Source organism: Clarias gariepinus, chromosome 24 (genome assembly GCF_024256425.1).
Source record: "Clarias gariepinus isolate MV-2021 ecotype Netherlands chromosome 24, CGAR_prim_01v2, whole genome shotgun sequence".
Taxonomy (NCBI): Eukaryota; Metazoa; Chordata; class Actinopteri; order Siluriformes; family Clariidae; genus Clarias; species Clarias gariepinus.
The window spans coordinates 15,353,637-15,373,956 of record NC_071123.1 but is presented as its reverse complement, the minus strand read 5'-3'; the positions used below and the strand labels follow the sequence as shown (position 1 = coordinate 15,373,956).

Here is a 20,320-nt window from a genome sequence, read left to right as displayed (position 1 = left end):
TAGGCAGCGTCCTCACCAAATTTTGGAACCGAAATGTACCTAATCTTCATGTCCTTGACTGTAGGAAGAAACCAGAGCACCCGGAGGAATCCCGTCAAGCACAGGGAGAACATGCAAACTCATGCACACACACCCAAGGTGGGATTCAAACCCTCAACCCCGGAGGTGTCTCCAGTGCTAACCACTATGCCAGCGTGTCACCGCATACGCATTCAGACATTCCTTTATGTGGTGGGAAGAAAATGTATCCATGCACCTGGCAGCTGATTTTTGTCTCATACACATGTAGTGCTAGCTGGGCAGAGATAAGGTGTCTTCTTTCCAGTGTTTAGCTGGCCTACACTTCTGTGATTCTTTTCCAGAGAGAGCCATCCAAACAGGAATCAGTCAAGGTGGAGTTGTTTGAGGCTCATGTAAGGGTGTCAATTCATCACAGGGCACACACACATACAAACACTACAGGCAATTTGTGGGAGGAAGCCGGAGTACCCGGAGGAAACCAACCAAGAATCGGGAGAACATGCAAACTCCATGCGACCAGAGCCAGGAATCGAACTCGGACCCTGGAGGTGCAAGGCGACAGTGCTAACCACAACACCACTGTGCCGCCCCTTCATATTACACATTTCACTTTTCTTTATACATTACATTCTTATTATACTTGAACAGATTCACATTTGAATAAAAATAACTACTTTTGCAGTTTTAAGAAAAATTTGTTTTAAAGCAAGAAGTATTAAAAACTGATAAAAAATATTTTGTGCATGTTTTTCTTTAAGTTACAAGGGAGATAAAAAAAAAGGCACAAATGACCAAATGTGTAAAAAGTATTTGTGTTATGTAAGTGTGAGTTTTGTGTGATTTTGCAAAGCCCTATAACTCCATCTCCTACAATTTTGTCATAATGGATAAATCAGCCTGCAGGTGTGGTTGTGGATATTTACGATTTACGATTACGATTTAGTGTTAAGGGTATGTTGATTGAGTATTTAAAAAAAAGAACTATAGCAAACTATATACTGATTAAGTTTTGTAACCAGTAACTTCCAGCAAATTAAAGCAAAAGTTTAAGGAAAAACATTTTAATTACAAAGACTTCTGAAGATCATGGGGAAAAGTACAATTAGAATAATAAAAAAATATGTTTTTACAATACATCATTAGCCTCTTACACTACTGTTCTAATGAAAGTGGTGTAAAGTTCAACTGAACGGAATGTGCATGCGTTGATGCCCTAATTAAAATACACATCAGATACAAAATACCTTTAACCCCCTTTGGTTAACACTGTCTATGAATAGCAGGGTAGAGCAGCAAGTGGGCAAGGTGGTGGTCAAAGCTCATCAGGTTAATGCTATGCGTTGTTGTTCAGGAGGTTGGTGGTTAAAGCACCAACTCCACCAAGCTGATACTTTTGGGCTTTTGTGCAATGCCATCAACTCTGTCTATCATGGCTGATATGTGCTCTGACCCCAACTTAATTCCAAGCCGGGATATGTGAAGAAAATAATTTCACTGAGCAGTAAAAAGGCAGCATGGTGCCTTGGTGGTTATTATTACACTTCTAGCGTCTGGGTTTGATTTCCGCTTCAGGGTCTGTGTATAAAGACATGCAGAATTGGCTAATTGGCATTTCCAATTTGTCTGTAGTTTGTGAAAGAACGTGTGGATAAAGCAAAATAAACGATCATGAGTGAGTGAGTGAGAGAGAGAGAGTGTAATGTATACACTATCGCTCAAAAGTTTGGGATCACTTGTCATTTTTTTTGGTTTCTGTTTAGAGATTTCTTTTCTATATTCTACAACAATACTGAAGATTCCAAAACTATGAGTTAAGACATATGGAATTAGGTAATTATGTAACAGCAACAACAACAACAGTCAGTTATTTTAAGTCACAGAGGTCAGCCTTTCTGGAATATTTTCTAGTATTGTCAAGTGCATTTGCAAAACCCATCAAGCACCATGATGAAATTGGATCTCATGAAGACCTTCCCAGGAAAGCAAGACGAACATTACCTCTGCTTCAGAGAAGTTAATTTAGAGTTACCAGCCTCAAAAATCACCAATTAACAAACAGCACCTCAGATTAGAGCCGTTATGAAGGATTTACAGAGCATAAGTAGCAGATACATCTCAATATCAACTGTTTAAAGGAGATTATTGCATAGTTTGGATGCCTTGACCATGGTGTTAGAAAGTCATCCCAAACTTCTGTGTACTTTGGTAGTATGTGACAAATAAAGAATTAACATAGTTTAAAAAATTCTATAACAAGTCCTCTTTAAACTGTGGTCTAAATTATCAGTTGCTGCGTTTTTATTTCTGACTTCAGTGCTTCACTGTAAGCAGGTGGTGCATAAAAGCTCTGGTGGATTCTTCAGCTGCGAACCAGGGGACTGGGTCCTCATACCATAATACATAGCGAACTGCTAATGTAATCTGAGAAAAAGAAAACAATATGCGAGGTATTATTAGTCAAACAAAAAACACTAATACATGTGCACAAACTATTATAAACAAATGCTGCATTCGCACAGACTTTGATGTGCTACAGTTAAAGGATCAGTGCAATAAGATTAACACTACATGCATTCTGTCTGAATTAACAGTAAATAGCAGTAGTGGAAAAATGAGAAAAAGTGCTGTCAATATGACTCTGCTGTACATTTCAACTCAGTGGGAGTGGAGAAAATATCAAATACAGTATTATAAATACGCTCAATGCAACATACTGACAAATGTGTTTGACTTTTTAACGTATGTACTGTATATTAACATGCTGTCATGGCTTCTGTGGATTTATCTTTCTCTACAAGAAAGGCTCTCTTGATTAAACCAGGTTTTATTAAACACTAGCCTTAGTACCAATCGTGGACAGGAAAAGAGTTAAAGGGTTAAAGCTTTAATGTAATCAGTGTTATTATTATTACTTGTCTGCTTGTCGTTCTGTACAGCAGAACTCTCTCTAACTTATTAATACAAATAACATTTTGTGAGGTTAAGTATTTTACGCCTCGTTTATACTTGGTTATTCTTCTTTCGTCATCAGCCAATGACACTCCCATTCAGTAATACACTCGGAGGACAGCGCTATTGGCTGTAGAGCTGTGATAACTGTGGAAGCACTAAATACCTCTCATGCCTCCCCTCTGAGAGAGCTCGGCCAATCAGCTCTCTCTAGACCTCCGGCTGCGAGAGGTTACAGCATCACCCGGATGATAGGGCGAGTGCTTTACCACTGCGCCACTTAGAGGCCCATTCGTAGCTTATTTCAAAGCAGATTATTAAATCTGAACATTGCTTTTACTCAACATTTGCTTTTAGCGCATAACACCGGGATCTCAGTTCAGGTATATTACACACCTTAACCTTAGACTGCTGCAGATATGTTAGCTCTAACAACCCAAGGGACAGGGGTAGCTCAGTGGTTAATGCCTTGGTTTGGAAAGTCCCAGGTTCAAATCCCATGACCACCAAGTTGTCCCTGCTAGGCCCTTGAGCAAGTCCTTTACCCTCCACTACTCAGTTGTATAATTCGATAAAAAAAAGTCAAGTTGTTTTGGATAAGGGTGTCTGCTAAATGTAAGTTTTTTTTTATAGTGGCTCTTCACATTACTTTCACATGACTGCTTTTTATTGGGGCCACATTTTCAGAACATCAGGACAAACGGGTTTTAAACTTCCCGCAGGAAGAATAAACATACATTGATCTGTCCATACATTTTGAAGGTTCAGTTTTCATAGTCTACTTTCCATTTTTTTGGGGTAAGCCATGTGGTGTTGCCCGGTCATGAGAATTAGGGCGCTTTGTAGGTTTATTACTGTCATTTCTGTGTCTTCCACATACTTTGTGCATACACGGTAAACTACTGTTTGATGTTGACTGGCTCTATTGAGTGATGATTATTATGCATATCATATTGCATATTTGAGCTGTATTAGTCCAAAAGAAGCGCTGGATGCTGTGACCTAATCTGGCAGATAACTGCTTATAATGTCCCTTCTACTCAACATTTTACCTACCTTATGGTGTAGATATAACTTCAGACCATTACCAAAAGACTGGCAACGTTTCATTAAGTTCTGTACAGGCAATTTTGCATGATGCTGTGATAAAAAAAAAAAACGCTGGACAGACATACAGCCAGACATACTGACAGAAAATTTTCTTTTCTGGTTTTGGGTATTTTAATATATAAAGCACGAAGATATCATTGAAAAACTGAGTTCTTTTATTTATATAGCTATTAGTTTAGCTGAAAAAATTTAACTTACTTGAGACACTTATTTGTCTTGACTACCATCTAGTGGCACACAGATCCAACCACTTGATAACATTTCATAGTTTAATATGCAACACAAGTCATATATTTTTTTTTAGATATGATTATATTAAATATATATAATAACACTAAATAATAACCGCTTATACTGTACGACGGGTCCTGGACCGTTTCCCAGAAGATATTGGGCATGAGGCTGGGCAATTTGGGAACGCCAATTAATCTAATGTTATGTCTTTGGACTGTGGGAGGAAACCGGAGTACCCGGAGGAAACATGTGGGAAGAACATGCAACTCCACACACACAGATCCATGGTAGAAGTCGAACCCTCGACCCTGAAGGTTCAAGGCCACAGTGCTAACCTGTATGCCACTGTACTGCTATAAAACAGAATGTCTAAAACAAAATCAGTAGTGCAGTGTAAAAGATTTTGTAAATGTGACCCAGGAATCTAAGGAACTTGCTGAAAACAGCCTAAACCTACTTGTTAATTAGTAAATACTGTATAACCTTATGTGTAGCTTAAATGTATGGATATATGGCAATTTATTAATATATGATTAATATTAAAATTGTGAATTATAAAGTAACTTCATAGTGCCAGGGTGTACAGTATTTCTCTGGTTTATTCTGTATAACCTTTTTTTATTCTGCACTATTGTGTGTTAATTGCTTTTTCACAAATGGTCCAACACTCCACCCAACAGAAACATTTGGAGTCAAGCACACACCAGCAAACTCCAAGTTTCTCAATCCATAAAAAAAAACCCAAAAGGGGCTGTTTTCACTAAAATGTAAAATGTGAGTGAGATTCAAGTCCGGACAGAGGACATTTGGTAAATTGTGCCAAAGGCTGAAGAGAAGAAGGATAATTCTTTAAAGAGGTAAGAATCTCAATGATTGTTCTATACTGAAGCACATCTATATATATATATATATATATATATATATATATATATATATATATATATATAATTTGCAATTTCAGTCCAGATTTGAAAAGTATTAAAGTTTTTAATGCAAACTAGGCTTTAGTTCATAACCTGTTTGTGCAAATTGGTTACTGTTCTGAATGCATTTGTGAAATGTGTATTAAAAAAATTAATTTCAATGCACCAACATTTTACACATAGAATTACAACTTACTGTAGCATTTTAAAACCCCACTTTGCATTATGTCATCCTTTTTTCTCCTATTTCTTGCATTTCTCACAGTTTTAATGCTCCTCTTTCCACTCAAATGCATTAAAGGTATTTGTCTCATGACTCAGTTTAAAGTCTGTAATGGGCGAGTCCCATCTGCTCTACGGAGGAACATGTAAGAGCACAGTTTGTCTGGATTGTCAAATGGTGCAGTTTCATAATATTTAAATAATGGTAATTATTATATTAGTACGTTTTGGAAAACACCTCCTGGGCGATATGCACCGAGAGGGCTGATACCTCCTGAAACAGGTCTTACAAACATACTGTACTGTATGGTCAAAGATATTTACATTTAGGTATTCAGCAGACACCTTTATCCAGAGCGACTTACATTTTTATCTCATTATACATCTGAGCAGTTAAGGGAGTTATTATCGAGGGAAACCAGAGTTCACGGAGGAAACTCACCAAGCCCAGGGAGGACACACAGATCCATAGTACAAATCGAACCCTTGACCCTGGAGGTGCAAGGCCACAATACTAACCTGGATGCCACTGTGTGGCTTAAGAATTATTTTAATAATCTTCAACACTGTGCTCCCGCAGATACCTGAACACCCAATTGTAGACATGCACGCTGTGTGAAAGAGCCCGGTGTTATGCTAAAAGCAAATGTTAAGTGAAAGCGACGTTCAGATTTAATAATCTTAAAATAAGCTACGAATAGGCCTCTGAGTGGCGCAGTGGTAAAGCACTTGCCCTATTATCTGGGTGATGCTGTAACCTCTCGCAGCCAGAGGTCTAGAGAGAGCTGATTGGCCGAGCTCTCTCAGAGGAGGGGATGAAAGGTACTTACCACATTAAGCACGGCTCTACAGCCAATCAGGGGCGTCTGTGTGTATATATATATATATATATATATATATATATATATATATATATATATATATATATATATATATTATTCTTATATATATATATATTCTTTATTGTATGTGTATAAAATTAAAAACCTTATAATTGTGTGACATTTTTTCTTTCTGTTCACAACACTTATACAGTACATATAATATGGTATGTCAACAGGCTGTTCAGTAGTTGCCAGTGTTTAGTTCATTCTTCTTTGTAACTGAAATCAGATCAATAAATATATTTAGTTTTCTTTAAGTTTATTAGTAAAGTCTAAAACAATGCATCAGGATCAGCATGGATTACAATCCCCTATTTAAGTCTGTGTTCTTCATTCCTTTACTCCTGTTGAGTATTGCCTAATCGTTACTAAAGCAGTTGTTCGTTTTTGCTATTTGACATATAATTATTATAGAAACGGAAATAAAATTCATCACAGGAAACATTTTGCTCCAGAGTAATCCATGTGTCAATACTCTCCATGTGCCGTTAATCTCCATGTATCAGATTTACAGACTCCTGCTCCATGGCTTCCAAAGAAGTTAAAAATAGGGGCATGAAATCTCTCAAAGAAGTCCAGACAGTCACAGAGGGGTTGAAGCTTCTCTACCGACACAAGTTGCTTCCTTTGGAGAAGTATTATGGCTTCTCAGACTTTCACTCTCCCAGTCTGGAAGATGCAGACTTTAACAACAAGCCTATGATTCTGGTGATGGGTCAGTGCTCGACAGGAAAGACGACCTTCATCAGGTGACTAACAAAGCTTTTACATGAAAACTGACTATGCTTTTTTAAATTTATTACAGCATATTGCTTGTTTTGGTCAGAATTTAGCTGCTGTTACATTTTAATGGTTTCCCTAGACCATCATGTATAAAGTAGCTTCCCCTATCACTGCTTCATCCTATGCTCAGACATATCACTTTTAACCCTTTATTCCTCTCCCTTCTTATTACATATCCATTTACCCAAATTAAAATTAAAAAAGGGATGGACCATCCCAGGGCTCCAGAAAGTGTGCTGCGGTATCTGAAACCAAAATAATAGCAGTAGACTCCATGGTAGGACTTGTTTGTCTAGAACTTCTCACATTCTCCTGCTGGATGGAGAAATTCATTACAATGATGAGGTGTACGTAGTCTGCAATGATGTTTAGGTTGGTGGTCCATGTCAAAGCAACATCCAGAATACCAGGACCCAAGGTTTCCCAGCAGAACATTGCCCAAAGCATCAAACACTGCATCTTTTCCCCTGGGTAAGAGATGCGATGTATGATGTAAAACATAATTCTTTAAACCAGGCCACCTTCTTCCAGTGCTCAGTGGTCCAGTTCTCATGCTCTCATGCCCATTGTAGGTGCGTTTGGTGGTTAGAATGGGCACCCTGACCAGCAAAAAGAAAAAGAAAAAAGTCTGTATATTAGTTATGTACTGTAATAGTTTCATATTTTTTTTCAGGTATCTTCTTGAACAAGACTATCCCGGAGGTAGAATTGGGCCTGAACCTACAACCGACTGTTTCACTGCTCTCATGCACAGGGATGTTGAGGGACTGATCCCGGGCAATGCTCTTGTTATGGACTCCAACAAACCTTTCCGCACGCTCAGCTATTTTGGCAACACCTTCCTTAACCGGTGAGTTGGAGAGGTGAAAATAAAATTGAGTGACAGAAAGCCAGTAGGATAGATAGGATATATGTTTCAGAGATCTGGCAGTGGTTAACCTGAAACAGAAGTAGTGGCCTTGTTAACGGCCTCTTGAGAAAAGGTGGATGTAGAAAGAGATTAGACGTGCGTCATATTTGGCACGTCAACCGGACGGAGAAATGAGAGACAGTAGGAAAGGAAACAATAATCTCATTGGAAATAATTATGTATTCGAAACTTGAGAGTGGAAATCGATTATGTTTCCAATTAATATAAATAAAAATGTTGTTTTCCTGTAGGTTCCAGTGTGTGCACTTGCCGAATCAGGTCTTAGAAAGTCTCAGCATCATTGACACACCAGGAATTTTATCCAGCACTAAGCAAAGAATGAGCAGAGGCAAGAAACAATCAACGTTGTCTTTCAATGGATTTTGGACCTGCATTTTTTTTTTAACTGTATCGTATTTTCTAAGGTGCAAATATTCTTACTGTATGTCACCTATATAATGATTGACTTTATTACTACAAAAATCACTTCTTCTCCTAGGCTATGATTTCACAGCCGTCCTCCGTTGGTTCGCTGAGCATGTGGACCTCATCATCCTCCTGTGTGATGCCCACAAACTGGAGCTCTCGGACGAGTTCTCTCGCTCCATCGTGGCCCTACGTGGACATGAAGACAAGCTGCGCGTGCTGCTCAACAAATCCGACATGGTGGACTCTCAGCAGCTGATGCGAGTTTATGGTGCGCTCATGTGGACCCTGGGCAAAGTCACGTGGTCCCCAGAAGTTCCAAGGGTCTACACTGGCTCCTTTTGGTCCTCTCCGTTCAGGACATCAGAGAACCGTGTGCTATTTGAGAAGGAGGAAGAAGACCTCTTTAATGAGATCCAGAACCTGCCTCGCAATTCGGCCCTGAGGAAACTGAATGACCTGGTGAAGAGGGCACGACTTGTGAGGGTGAGGCTTTTATAATTTACTGTACAGTATATCAGCTGCAGATTGACCTGAACATACTATTCACTGCTAAGGAAAAGCTTAAATTCTTATTTCTTTTCTTGTTTATGTTTCAGAATTTTAATTATTAGCTCTGTTTTGTGAAAAAAACAGGGTTATAAAAATCATGCTGTGTCATTGTTACCTAAGAACACGCCTTATCTCTCTAGAGACCATAGAGATGGCAAACAAATGTCTCCAAGGAGGAGACTAGTCAATATAGAAACAAGACATGTTTTCGACTCACCTTAGATGAAGTGCTTCCTCTAAAAACCATGATAAATTGACAACACTGGAATATAAAAAAGCTATATTATTTATAATTGCTACAACTTGTGTATGTTTTGGAAACCATATAAATGGGCTCGAGTTTATTATTCATTTGGTGGGAACAGGCAGCATGGGTCGATTTGCTTCAAGTATTTTGCTTAAACGTGACATTGCTTAATAAAGTATCCATGACTCAATATTGGGTTATGTGCCATTTTATGATCTAAGTAAAAGTGTAATATTGTTAGTTCTTTCAATCATAGGTTTCTGCAGCACCAACAATCTTATTTACTGTGTTCTTCACTACAAGGGCATAGAAACTGATCTCAAAAGGCCTAACTTGCTTAAGGACCTATTTATTGACACCTATACAGTTTATGTATATATATACAGGAATTGTGTTTTTGTGTAAAAACATAATAGAAGTCAGGCGATCATAGCTGGGCTCAGTATTAGGCAAATACAACCTCAGACAAACAACAGCATATACATTATTTTTTCAAAAATGTATAAAAAAGAAAAAAACAACAACATGGGGTCAGTACTAAGTACCTCCTTATTGCTCCACAGCAATTAAGACATTAAGTTGCAGGCAGGTACTGCTAATCATTAACCCATGATGAATTGATCATTAGCAGGTGTGCAGACCTCTATAAAAGCAAAGGTTTTGGCAGTTTGCTGGTCTGGAGCATTCAGGTGTGTTACCACAATGCCAAAACATAGCAATGGTCTTATAGAAGCAATTGAAAACACCTCAGATCCTACAGACCTCACTGAGCGTGTTAAATGTTAAAGTTAGTTAGAGAATGTTAAATGTTAGGCTATAGTAAGGCATGCACCTAGTACTATAGTTTTATAATTAAACACTTCAATTGAAACCTCTTTTTTTCTTTTTTTTTTTTAAAGTCTTTGTGTTGGCATAATCAAATTCATTTTCAGTAGAAGCTTCAAGTTGGTCAGGGACATTGGCTGTTGGTTTTGTTAATTAAGTCAAATAAACTGTTTCACTCTTTGTCTGCTTTAGTTTCCTCATATATTAAAAATATCACAAATATTGTGCAATTTAAGTCAAACTGGGAGTTTGTTTGGGGTCTCAAAAGAGTTGACTCTTATTGGTGCACCAAATCAGATGATCTGACTCACTAAAAGACCTAAATGTTTTTTATCGCTGTAACTGAATGATATTAAGCTGTTTCTTTCTCTCTTCTTCTCATTCCAGTGCCATGCTTACATCGTTAGCTTCCTGAAGGAGGAAATGCCCTTGTTTCGTCGAGATAACAAAAAACGGGACCTGATTTATGACCTTTCGTTCATTTTCTCACGAATCCAACAGAGGCATCAGATCCCTGCTGGAGATTTTCCTGATTGTGCAAAGATGCAGGTCTGGTGCAGTTAAATGTACTTTTGTACCCTGTCTGGTTATCTGTTATAATAAATGCAATTAAAGCAGATTTCAAAAGAATATTGACCACTGTAGAGTAAAAATTAAAATTAAAATTAAATCTGTAAGTAATTCTTTATGATTTCAATATTTTCTGTCTTTTTTAACATCTTTCCAGGAGCGACTTATGGATCGTGACTTCACCAAGTTTAAAAATCTAAAACCGAAACACATGGCAGGTCTGGATGAGCTTCTGATGGCTGACATCACCAAGCTGATGCCACTTCTGCGCCAAGAGGAACTCGTGGCAGCTGAGCAGCCTGGTGTCCAAGGTGGTCTCTTACCCGTAACAAATAGAAGCCCCTTTTTTGAAGGCAACCCATTCTATTATTCAGGGGCCAACGGTGAGTGGGAGGAGATCGCTGAAGGACCTTGGGTGGTCTCCAAAGACAAGCCCAAATATGATGAGATCTTCTACAACCTGAGCCCTCAGGATGGCAAGCTGAGCGGGATCAAAGTGAAGGACTGGATGATCAGCACCCGGCTGCCAAACTCGGTCCTTAGCCGGATTTGGAAGCTGTCGGATGTGGACGGAGACGGCATGCTAGATGATGAAGAGTTCGCTTTGGCCAACCACCTTATTGAGGCAAAGTTAGAGGGCTACGGGCTTCCTCCCAAGCTTCCTGCTGACCTGGTGCCGCCATCTAAAAGAAGACGCAATGAATGAAAATTGAACTTAAAATATTAACCTATGAACCTTCCATTAATGCCCTGACATTGAATTACAGTACTCACATATTTTGCCACTAATCTCACAATACAGCACTGTACTATTTTTTAGGCTTTGAATATTGTATATACATTTTTTATAATCAGGGCTTACATTAGGTTTAAAATGTAAACTGGATGCACTATAATTAAAAATATATTTTATTTTAAAAAGTATTTTATACCATACAAACATGTTTTAGTTTTAAAATATTGCAGTTAGAATAAAGTTGACATTTATTTATGACATTCATTTTACATTAATGTGACCAGAACATTTATGGAAGCTCATTACTACGTTAATAAAACAATAACTGTAACAGTTGTAACAACAGGAGTTAATGCTAGTTAACAGTTTTATTCTTCTTCTTCATCATTAAATAATTATAATTTAATCACAAGGATTCAATTATTATTTCATTGATATTTTACAGACATTAATTTTGATTCTTAATTGTGTAATTTGATTTAATTAATAATAATCTATGTTGTAAAATTTTTGTCAGTAAAACAGACGAATTTAAATTTTTGTGGTGGTTTAAAAACAATGATAGTGGATTATTGTAGATCATAGATTATAATGAGTCCTTAACCACTTAAAGAACTTTTCAGCATTGAATCTAAGAAAACATCAGCATGTGTTAACCGACCTTGGGCAACACATTTATGGCACCTAATCATGGATACACCCTTATACTGGAATAAAAGATGCATCCTGGGCATGCAGCGAAAGTAGATGAGCTAAGAATAGTTTTGACTTGATCATGGTGCAAAAAAACAATAACAATGGTTGGTTCGGTTTATCTTCATCATCTAAATTCAAAATAACAAAGAGTCAGAAACAGATTCGGCATGGGCTTACCAAACCAGCTACATACCAGCTTGGCCATTATCACTTTGTTGCCATAGCCACATTGTCTTGTTTTGGTTGTGGCTGTTCTGTTTCACACCAATTATACTCCAAGCCTTAGTGTGTGGACCATCAGACCTCAACAGTCATAAGTTTGAGTTAGAGGGCTACAGGCTTCCTCCCAAGCCATGTTCAAGATTTTGGAAAGGTGCTTAAGTGCAGACAACACAATTAAATGTAGAAACCTGAACCTAAACAAACTTGCTGCTACACAATCTCAGAAGAAGACATTGAGGTGACACATTAAGGTGACAAGGCCGAGGTGGCTCAGAGCTCACTGCAGTCGTTCCTGTGAACATTCAGCAAGTGGAACGCCTGATCCTTGAAAATCGGTGGATAACTTTTCGTTAACTCGCAGAATAGACGCATCTGTCTTTGGGAATTGTACCGACAATTATTCAACACAACACTTGCACATTACAGGAACTCGGCTGGGAGTTTTTTCGCCACATCACCCATACAGTCCTAACCTCACTCTAAGACATTAAAGGGGTTCCTTGGGGGCCAGTTCCAGATGTGAAGTCTGATCTTGGCTCCGGCGTGAAGTCTGATCATGGCTCCAGCGTACTGAGAAACTTTCTACCTTGATGGTATCCAAGCACTAGTGAAACACTGGCATGAGTGCCTTAGTGTAGCAGGGGATTATATAAGGAAATACAGTGAGTTTTTACTCTTGAAACTGTGTTCGGTTATTCTGCACAATCAATAGTCCCAGTTTGACTTGAACGCCCCTCATACTGCGTCACAGCATCACACAAAACTGACTGGACAGAATTTAATGAAAGTTACTTAGATATCTGCCTGAAGTTTAACCTGCACCAGAAAATCAAATCAAAATGTTGAGTAAAAGCAATGTTATAAACAGTTATCTGCCAGTTTAATAATCTAATTTAAAATGAGCTACTAATTAGCTTTTTTTTTTTTTTGCTTTGACCCGTCAACTAAGAGTACTTTGGCTAGTTTTAATTTTTTTTAGCTTAATTTACGCTTGCTTGTTTTTAGCGCCGCCTTGTGGCCGAGCTCGAAGTTTCCCCTGTTTGCTCCGCCCCTCTTCTCCTATTATAAACAAGGGAAGACGACCAGAATACCTTAGTCGTGCCTCTAACCCGAAGACTGTCTACATCTCTTTTAAGCTGTTGCCTGCAGCCAGTGTTTAATCCAGAGAAGAGCCGCAACAACCGCCGAAATGGTGGTGAAAATACATGTCATTTACTGGTAAGTTATTTATGTTAATTCAAGATATTTATAGGTGTGTAAATGTAAGCGTGTGTTTACATACAGAGAACGTTTAAGTTTACTGAGCGCAGCTTTATCGCGTTATCACATAATTAACCGACATTAACACAAAGCGACAGAACCGACTAGAACAATCCCTTCATGCCTGTTTAGCTTTATCCGTCTCTACACATCACATATATTCCAGTGTTCCAAGTGTCTCTCTACTTCCTACACCCGTGCACTGCCTGCGTCAGGGTGTTAATGACGGTCCCTACGCACTATGTAGTGCACTCGATATGACGTTGGGGTTAATTTGAGATCGAACCTTCGGGAATCCATCCGAGCGATACAGAGACATTATCTCAGTTTTATCTAAAGGAAAATTATGTAAAGTGGCAGTATTCATGAGGTGTTTAGTCATGTGATTGTTGATTCACTGAGCGTCGGCGTGTAATCGTTATTCCTGTAAGAAGGTAGCGGTTGTATCCCGCAATGACGTCACTTGGCGGCAGTGATTGCGATGTTGCGGTGCAGAGGAGAAACATTTCACCAATTTCAAGATATAATATTATCACGATACCTCGGTGCCGATTCGATTAAAATTGTGCTGCTATAAATATCAACATTTTATAAATATTCTAATTCGAGATTCACCCCCCCCATGTTATTACAATTTTAAACATTTTAACAAGTAAAAGTAAAAACAAAGCACAAGATTTAAACAATAAAAACTAACTTTAAATACAAGAGTTTACATTGCACAACATTTAACCATAAATAAAATTTAGCAGGAAGCTAACAAATAAACACATTTGGCAAATAATTCATTTCTATCACACTGGCTGAAAATGCGTAAATATAGTTCAGGGTGCGCCCCCTGTAGGAATATATAGAAAATGCAAATCCTCACATGCCTCCAAAGTCTCAAAACTCAACTTGACAGTGGTGTTTGGAATTGGTTTGAGATGAATTTGCTCACAGAATTTGGAGAAAAAGGCAGTTGAAAGGCTTTAAAATCGCTTGATTAAGAAAAGAAAAAAAAGCTACGCCATAAAAGTGGTTTCTGTTGCACCACTCATGAGCTTAACTTTATATCTGAGCTAATTAGAGTTCATGGGCAATCGAACTGAAAATCAACAAATTCTGGTCACAGAACACGTGAAAAAGAAGTGCAATTCATAACTGAATTGACCCTCCCTCCCATTTCTATAAGTAACTCTCAAGTTTTGTCCTATATCTTAAAAAAAACCCCTCTAATTTAAATACTTATGTTTTTTTAAGCGTGCCAAAATCTAATGCTCATGTATTTTTATTTGATTTTTCTTTCCTCAGTGGTGGATGAGGGTACCGGTCCAGGGTATGTTTAATTTCTTTGCACACATTCCAGCACTTTTTCATGTTCTGTATTTCAAGCTTTATATACATGCAGAGTCGGCCAAAAAAATTATACACAAAACATGTAAATGCAATACACTTAGTATTTATGGTTAAAAAATTTGGTACAAATTAGGTGTGCATACATTTTGAGTATATGTATATGAGTATACTGTATGTATATATGTAATGATATTGTAGTGGGTTTGACCCTCTGTTGCACTTGCGGCACCATAAAGCACGGAGGTGAGGTCACAGGGGGAAAAGGGCAATTTATTTAGGTAAAATTGGGGAAGGAAAGGGTTCAAGGAGGGAGGATGGAAATCAAAGGGAGGGTTTGAATGTGTACGTACAGGTCTAGTGGGCAGTGCCCCGCTGGTGCCCCCAAGCTCTCTCTGTGGGCACGGCCTCAGACAGAAGTCCTCTCTGCCGTCCAGTGGCTAAGCGTCTTTCCCCGGCTGAGAACAGAGGCAGTGACGTGAAAATCCTTGCGGCCTTCCTCACTTTTTTAGCGCCCAGGTTACCATAATCCGGCTCCATTATGAGACCTGAAGAGCCGCGGCTGTCCTTGCAGCGGAAATCTAAGGCATACTCGCCTCTTTAAAGTCCCCGGGGCGCGTTCCATTGCCCCGCTTGCATGCTGCTCTTCTGCCTTTAGCATGCGCGTCGCCCACGGGCAGATAGAGAAAGCTGCCTATATAGTTAGCTTGGGAGTGAGCGAAGAGCGATATTGATTTGGGCGCACACCCATCACAGACGCACGGCATGACAATATATATGTTTTTTTTGTTTGTTTTGTAATGAGACTGTAATGCAATGTCACTGTGGTGTTTGTCACTGTTTATTTTTTCACAGGTAATGAAGCTCAAGACGTTGCTTGAGGATGAATTTCCTGGCGACCTTGAGATTGTAAGTTTTTTTTATTTATTTATTTATTTATTTAAATTCCAGTGTCCTAGGAGATGAGATGTCTAAATTTCGACTGTTCCTCATTCCCTACGAAATGTGACCTATTGTGTTTTGCATCCTGTGCTTTGAATACTTGCAAAGCATTGTGTGCGATTTCTGACATGACCTTAGCAAGTGCATTTTTTTCTTACTGATGTAATGTGAGACAAATTAAAAAAACGTATAGTTATTTTTAACAAAGGACACATGTATAAAAGAAGTCTACAGCGTCAAAGAATTTCTTTTCAGCACAAAGGACATTCCGCTTTTAGCTGGACTAACTTGTTTTGCAGAGCTTTTATAACATGTATGTGACGACAGTCGGATAAAAGTCTTACGGATAATTGTAATCATTGATGTTCTTCAAATATACAAGTTAATTATTATATTCCAAGGACCCACCTCCCTGATGATTTTATGATACTTGAAATTAATGTAAATAATCTGTTTACACCATTAGTACTCTTTAACCTGAATGCAAAAATAATTGCTACACCTTTCTTTGTCAACTTGTGTTTTTTTTTATATCCTTCACTTTTTTTTTTTTCTCCCACAGACGAGTGAGAGCACTCCCACAGTATCTGGGTACTTTGAGGTGCTGGTGAATGGCACGCTAGTCCACTCCAAGAAGGTGAGGATTATTCAATGCAATTTACTTCCCTCTATATTGTACAGTTAGGTGGAGATTTGGAGATTCCGAAGGTCATAATACACACTTTACATGAATTGCATTATTATAAAACCCTGTGGGTGTAGACAGACATCTTGCATAATACCACACCCTGTCCTGATAGAAATGATGACAAAGTCATCAAATTGACTAGTGGTGACACTTTTCTTTAAACACAAACGCATAAATAAATCCCCGTACAGCATAGAAGAGCCACTGTTTGGTGATTGAAAGCAGAATATTTTACTCTTTCACTAAAGTCTGAGAAAAGTTCAAAGCGTGTTAAAGTCAAACCGGGACCTTGATGATATCGAGTACTAGTGAAGCACTGGGATAAGTACATTAGTGTAGCAGGGGATTATATAGAGAAATAAATGTGATTTAACTCTCATACTGCGTTCTGTAATTTCAGCCAAAAGTCATGGTTTGATTTGAACGCCCCCTTGTCTGTTTGTGTAATTACTTGCATATTGTTTAGCATGTGACTCTTTTCCGTTTCTGTTTTTATGCGTGAAGCCTTTTATGTAGTGTAGATTTGTTATCAGCCGAGATCTTCATATGCATCAGTTTCTGTTTTATATCTGTTTTGGATCCAGACTTGTGAACAACTGGTTCATTTACACCAAAATGTTTTGCAGCTAAATAAAAAAATAAAAAAACACCCCCCAAAAAAACGGTTATGCCGTAAGGTTGCCGTAATAAGGTTAAACACCATGAAAAGAAGGCATTGTAAAGACATAATAAAAAAAAGTAATCAAGTAAAGTGTCAATACAACCATTTCATGCTGAGTTACAAGCCAGTATTTTCAATTTTTTAACCTTCAGTGTTGGCATTTCTGTTTATAATCAAACTAAATTTAAAATTCAGATCAAACTGAAAACCGCAATGACTAGTGCCGTAACAGCATATAAGAGATTTATATGTAATTACTACAGAATATTAACTTAAACATGAGCATTTCTGTAGGTACTGCGCATACAGAGAGATAAGAATTTACTTTCAGGCATATGTATATTCTGTATAGATTTGGATTTCCCCAAAATATTCGAGTTCATGTCCAAATCTGGCCCTTGTTTTTCACCACGATGCTGTAGACCTCTCCCTAAAAGAAACTGCTGCTGTAAAAATAAAGCGAGTTCCATGCTCATCTCAGGATTCTTACTTACAATATACCCTTCTACTACGCATTTACTTTACTTTACTCTACTGTACTTTTACCCAACACCAGTATCCTGTATTTAATGAAAAACACATCTGGTTTTGGCAGAATGGAGATGGCTTCGTGGACAACAATCAGAAGATGGCCAAGATTGTGAGTGCCATTGAACAAGCTTCAGGCAAATGAAGCTGCGCTGATGTTGGAGGTAACAAAACACAGCAGTTTGATCATTCTAAGTTAGTTTTAGTTATGGGGAAAACCTAAAATGTTAGAAGGATAAACATAAAATGCTTCCACAATGTGACATTTCTGGTGTATGTGGGTGGGAGTCATGTGACAGGGAAACTTTAGTTTCATCGCTTAGGGGAACCAAAAAAAAAACAGGAAAGACTGTGGTAACATTCCGGCTAATGTTGCTGTGTGTTAGCCAGCCTGCCAATGACTCAGCAGCTTTACTTTATGGAAGAAATGAAAGTATTTATGCCGATTAGTCAGAAACAAGATATTAGTAGCACTGGGTTTAAGATAGTGGAAGAATGCATGACTGACTTTCTTTCTTTTTGTCTTTTTGTTGTTTTTCTCCTCAGTTTGTCTGTCTCTGTTTGTTGAGCTCTCTGAAAACGCAACAATGATGGTGACCTCCGAAGTGTCTCAGACACGGACGTTACTTGATGCTTTCCCGCGCTTTCATGGAGGAAGCTTTCCGAGCGGGCAAACTCCAGGAAACTCCATAATGCTAAGAGAATTAAACAGAATAAAATTTTTTACACTTCTGTTTGCTTTTTGTTGAGAATAAACAAATTGGAAGTTTTTGAAAATTTTGAAATAATAATAAAATAAGAATTCTGGAAACGTGCCTGTTTTCCTGCGTATTCATAAAGCAAATGAGGTGTTAATTCAGGTTTATAGGTTTATAGTGTTATAATGGTATTATTTTACTGCTTGGAATCAAGAGCAATAATTTAATGCATGAGACCTTCAGCTTTAATGTAAATTGTATTTGCTCCGCATGCAAATTTAGCTCTGATTTACATTTGCAGCAAGCGCCCTCACACTTTGTCGGCTCCATCAGACATTCTCATGCTAGTGAAAAAGGTCAGAAGTTATTGCAATTATTCATTATAGAAAAAAGGACAAATTATTAGTAATGAGTATGGCAGATGACTGTACATTATGTTAATGTACAGTATGTATATCCTCAATTTTATGTTAAATAGGTATTTAAAATTGTTTAAAATTGTTTAAAAACTAGGTCATGAGAGATTAAAGTGAAAAAGTGCTCTTTCTATGCATATCCAAGGAAACAATGGCATCCTGGAGGAACTGGGACTTGGACCACTGACCTTCTAATCAGTTACTTAACCTTTTGAGCTACCATAAAGACATTATATTATATAGGTTCACTTTCAACATTGTGGCACTAGTTTAAAAAAAATCTTATTTGGGTGTGATTGTGATATGTCCAAATAGTTTTGGTTATATAGTATATTAGTGTCCCTGCAGTGCAACTATAAATTGATCCAGGGATCAGGACCTGTTTAACTCATCCTGCAGCCCCGCTTCTGGTTGGAGATCTCATCATATGGAAGTCCTGGGGTCTGCTTGGGATGTGTGCGGTGACTAGGGATGGTTCCACCTGATTATGAAGATCACCTTGGACTCTTCTTGGTTCATCTTGTCTGATGCAGACAGCTGTTCTCTGATGGCTTGTGACAAGAGTTTAGGCCTGAAATTCCTACAAACAGTCTTGTACCTGAGCCTCAAATAACAAAAGTGGACTCCATATTAACTTACACACCTCTCCTGTTATACTCAACTTCCAACACAGTATTATTGCAGATCAATCTCTTTTATCCAATATCACCCAAATGATGATTTCTTGTTGAGTCTGGTGACAATCTGATCATTATGACATACATATTACCTTTACACTTTACATCTAATTTTTATAATATAATAATATTTATTTAATGCGACAAGGCCCATTGTTAAAAGCGTTAATAAATAAAAGTGATTTGACTTAAATTGAACATACTGTATCATCATATCAGCTGTGATTTTTAATAAAGACAGTAAAGAGGGATTTAAATAGGTGTGCAAGAACAAAATACTGTTTTTTTGGTTTGTTCCTATAAGCGCAGCAGCAGTAAGACAGCTCTTTGTCAATTTGTAGGAATTAATCAGTTGTTATGGAAATGGTGCCCTCTATTGCATGCATCCAGATATACGTGCGCATGCGCGTTTAAGCCAGGACTCATTAACGTTCTTAGTTTACCCACCGCAAACATTTCACCACTTGTTGTAACACTACAGCCGTGGTCAAAGATTTTGCGAATGGGTTTTGTCAGATGTTACAATGGTATAAAGATGTATGATTACAAGAAGTGTCGAAGGCTTTGATTGACAATTACATTAAGTTTATGCAGAGTCAATATTTACAGTATGGACGCTCCCTTTTCAATACCTCTGCAATTCGCCCTGGCATGCTGTCAGTCAACTTCTAGACCACATCCTGACTGATGACTGATGGCAGCGCATTCTTGTATAATCAATGCTTGGTGTTTGTCAGGGCGAGTTGCAGAGGTATTGAAAAGGGAGTGTCAAACCTTCAAATATTGACCCTTTGCATAATCTTAA

General features: G+C 38.1%; 2 protein-coding genes across 2 annotated transcripts; both read left to right on the top strand.

The window, feature by feature from the left end:
* The first annotated feature begins 5,128 nt into the window (after positions 1-5,128).
* Positions 5,129-11,510, top strand: ehd2a (EH-domain containing 2a). The gene is made up of 7 exons (XM_053485602.1): positions 5,129-5,171; positions 6,850-7,092; positions 7,800-7,976; positions 8,288-8,385; positions 8,536-8,948; positions 10,474-10,635; positions 10,814-11,510. The coding sequence occupies exons 2-7, from the start codon at positions 6,869-6,871 to the stop codon at positions 11,360-11,362; spliced, it is 1,623 nt and encodes a 540-aa protein (XP_053341577.1). The 5' UTR covers positions 5,129-5,171; positions 6,850-6,868; the 3' UTR covers positions 11,363-11,510.
* A 1,865-nt stretch (positions 11,511-13,375) lies between these two features.
* On the top strand, positions 13,376-18,535 carry selenow1 (selenoprotein W, 1). The gene is made up of 6 exons (XM_053484817.1): positions 13,376-13,528; positions 14,864-14,888; positions 15,761-15,814; positions 16,410-16,484; positions 17,792-17,888; positions 18,271-18,535. The coding sequence occupies exons 1-5, from the start codon at positions 13,500-13,502 to the stop codon at positions 17,867-17,869; spliced, it is 261 nt and encodes an 86-aa protein (XP_053340792.1). The 5' UTR covers positions 13,376-13,499; the 3' UTR covers positions 17,870-17,888; positions 18,271-18,535.
* Positions 18,536-20,320: the final 1,785 nt, after the last annotated feature.

What these genes read in the sequence shown, in the direction of transcription:
- ehd2a (XM_053485602.1), top strand. Translation starts at nt 6,869, where the DNA reads ATGGCTTCCAAAGAAGTTAAAAATAGGGGCATGAAATCTCTCAAAGAA. An exon ending in TAAGCAAAGAATGAGCAGAG is followed by an intron (nt 8,386 to 8,535) that starts GCAAGAAACAAT and finishes TTCTTCTCCTAG; the next exon opens with GCTATGATTTCACAGCCGTC. An exon ending in CTGATTGTGCAAAGATGCAG is followed by an intron (nt 10,636 to 10,813) that starts GTCTGGTGCAGT and finishes ACATCTTTCCAG; the next exon opens with GAGCGACTTATGGATCGTGA.